Source organism: Montipora capricornis, chromosome 7 (assembly GCF_036669925.1).
Source record: "Montipora capricornis isolate CH-2021 chromosome 7, ASM3666992v2, whole genome shotgun sequence".
NCBI classification, from domain to species: Eukaryota; Metazoa; Cnidaria; class Anthozoa; order Scleractinia; family Acroporidae; genus Montipora; species Montipora capricornis.
This window is the reverse complement of record NC_090889.1, coordinates 14730474-14732973: the sequence shown is the minus strand read 5'-3', so window position 1 is coordinate 14732973 and position 2500 is coordinate 14730474. Positions and strand designations below refer to the sequence as shown.

The following is a 2500-nucleotide window of genomic DNA, read 5'->3' as shown; positions in this document are numbered from 1 at the left end:
TGACATAACAAAAAAGAAAATTTTGATATGGAGAGACCATAATAAACTCTTCACGTCCAAATCTCTTATAGCCTCCCACCCCTCTATTTATGCCAATGTGACCAGTATCATGATGCTAGTTTACAGCATACATCTTTTGGACATCCATGTTTTGATCAATTGACACTTGTCAAAACAACATATCCGCTGACCAATATCACGTGACCATGTCGCAGCTCATGCTTAGAGCTCACCGAGGTGAGCCATGCAGACATTTTCATGGCTTCGTCCACAAGATTGGAAGGACAAAGTTCTAAAAACTTCTGCATGGGAGGCTAAATCTCCTATGGGTTCATTACAAACTCACAAAATTACCAGCCCTCAGTTGGCTCAGCGGGTAGAGCACTATACTAGTATCACAAAAGTCGTGGGTTCAAATGCTGGTCAACTGCAGGTCTGGATTCGTAGGCCTTATTTTAGCAACATTCATGTTGCTCAATTAACATTCATAATTGAAATGGTCTGAAATCTAGACAAGATTCTTGCTGCATGCAGTACAAATATAATGTCAATAAGACTCTGCTTAACCTTCGTTGATTTAGGCATTGCTGATGCCCCTGCCAGTCCGTGGATGACACCATTATAACTGGTTCTCCATAACAAAGTATTTACTGACGTGTTGATTAATATTTTACAGTCTGTAGTTTCTGTCATCCCCTCTGTTTTTGGGTGATACATGTACATGTACATGAAGGTTTTGTCTGCCATTGAACCCCCAAACTGGAGAGCCAAGTTGTGTTTTCCTTTCCTTTCATATATAGGATGTTAATGGGAACTCCATCTTGACAGGGTAACCTGCAACTTCTCTTAGGTAGAATCATAAAACCTTCCCTCCAATACTGCCTCTAACTTTTACGGATCAAATTTTAGAAACTTTATTCTTAGCTGTTTTTAAGCTTCAGTATCTTGCTTCTCCATTGAGATTCCATTCTTCATTTGTTCCAGTCCTCACTTGTATGTTGTTTTGCCCTATTTCATTCAAGGACTGAACATGAAGTATTTGGAGATGTAGATAAACTCATATCACAAGAATTCGTCCGGCAGTGGTATGTTGATTGGACTTATAGATGCATCTTATTCAATTTTTTGATTCCTTCTCATGCTTTTACATGATGTTTAAGCTCAAAATATTTAATGTATCCAGATGTAAAGCTCTCAATGAAGAATATCTTAAGCAATGCATTCTACTGTCTAGCAGAATTGTATGATTGATCCAACTGGATAAATGAATGAATAAATAATAATAATAATAATAATAATAATAATAATAATAATAATAATAGAGCGAGTTTCAATGAGTGTCGTAAAACCAAAACCCAAGTAATTACTTTAACCAATCATAAAGGACGGAGACAATCCATGAAACCAATCAAAACTCGAAGTAATTACACGTAACCGACACAAAGCGTGGCAAAATGTGCACGCGCGAGCCACGATTGGTTTTGGTTTCACTTCTGATTGGTTGAAAAAGTGGTGCGAGAACTTTGAACCGAGCAGTGAGTGAAGTAATGCAAAACCAATGCAATTCGCTAATTACTTTCGACACTCAATTGAAAACCGCTCTAATAATAATAATAATAATAATAATAATAATAATAATAATAATAATAATGTATGTATGTATGTATGGGGTGAAGAAATGTGCGGAGATTGTGTTTAGAAGAGGTAGAATGGTGAAAGGAGATGGTTTGCAGGTACTGAAAGAGCGGATGGAAGCATTAGACCCAGCAAAACACGATTGCTACAAGTTCTTAGGATGTGAAGAGAGTGATATATTCTGACAAAGAAAGTACTGGCAAGGGTGAAGAAGGAAATGAGTCATAAGTTAAAAGTGTAGAAAAAACAACTTTTAATGCTCTTTCTTATTGCAATGAGCTTTTTCAGCCCTCGAGTAATGGCAACTTTACTATTCCGATTTCCGCAGTTGATTTTTGTTTCCACTTCAGCAATTTCCGTTGAAACTTTTACTAACTCGCAATGCTGAACATGTATTCTTTGGACTTTGTTGTCATGGAGTTTAAGGCTCAAATATTATTTATTTATTTATTTATTTATTTATTTATTTATTTATTTATTATCGCTCTAGTGGAGCTACAATGTGTAGTAATGTAAATGTTGGTTCCCCTGTCTTTTCTGCTGATTAACTTCTGCGCACAATTCAGTTATCTTGACAGAAAGAAAGTGATTGGAGGTGAAGAGACTGCTTATGAATACAGATGGGGACAACGAGCAGAAAAAGAGCTCAGCAAAAAACGGCTGGGGATTTTTGTCTCTGAGGTATGTTAGACAGACGGGAGGGGTGGCATAAGTTGAAGCTGTGGTTGTTTAATTTTTCCATAGGAGGGCTTTGGTGGACAATAAAGTATAACGCCGAACCTTATTATGGGGGAATAACTACGCACTCTAAATTATTCCCTGTACGGAATCAATGAACACTTTTCATTCAATTAAATAGACCATA

At 36.8% G+C, this 2500-nt stretch overlaps 1 protein-coding gene across 2 annotated transcripts in view; it reads left to right on the top strand.

The window, feature by feature from the left end:
- LOC138058257 (non-structural maintenance of chromosomes element 3 homolog) overlaps window positions 1-2500 on the top strand; it is a 27400-nt gene that overhangs the window by 23327 nt on the left and 1573 nt on the right. For both annotated transcript variants that reach the window (XM_068904166.1, XM_068904165.1), the window contains exons 9-10: window positions 1023-1085; window positions 2202-2316. In XM_068904166.1, coding sequence (XP_068760267.1) covers window positions 1023-1085; window positions 2202-2316 — 178 coding nt within the window. The remainder of the gene's footprint in view (window positions 1-1022; window positions 1086-2201; window positions 2317-2500) is intronic.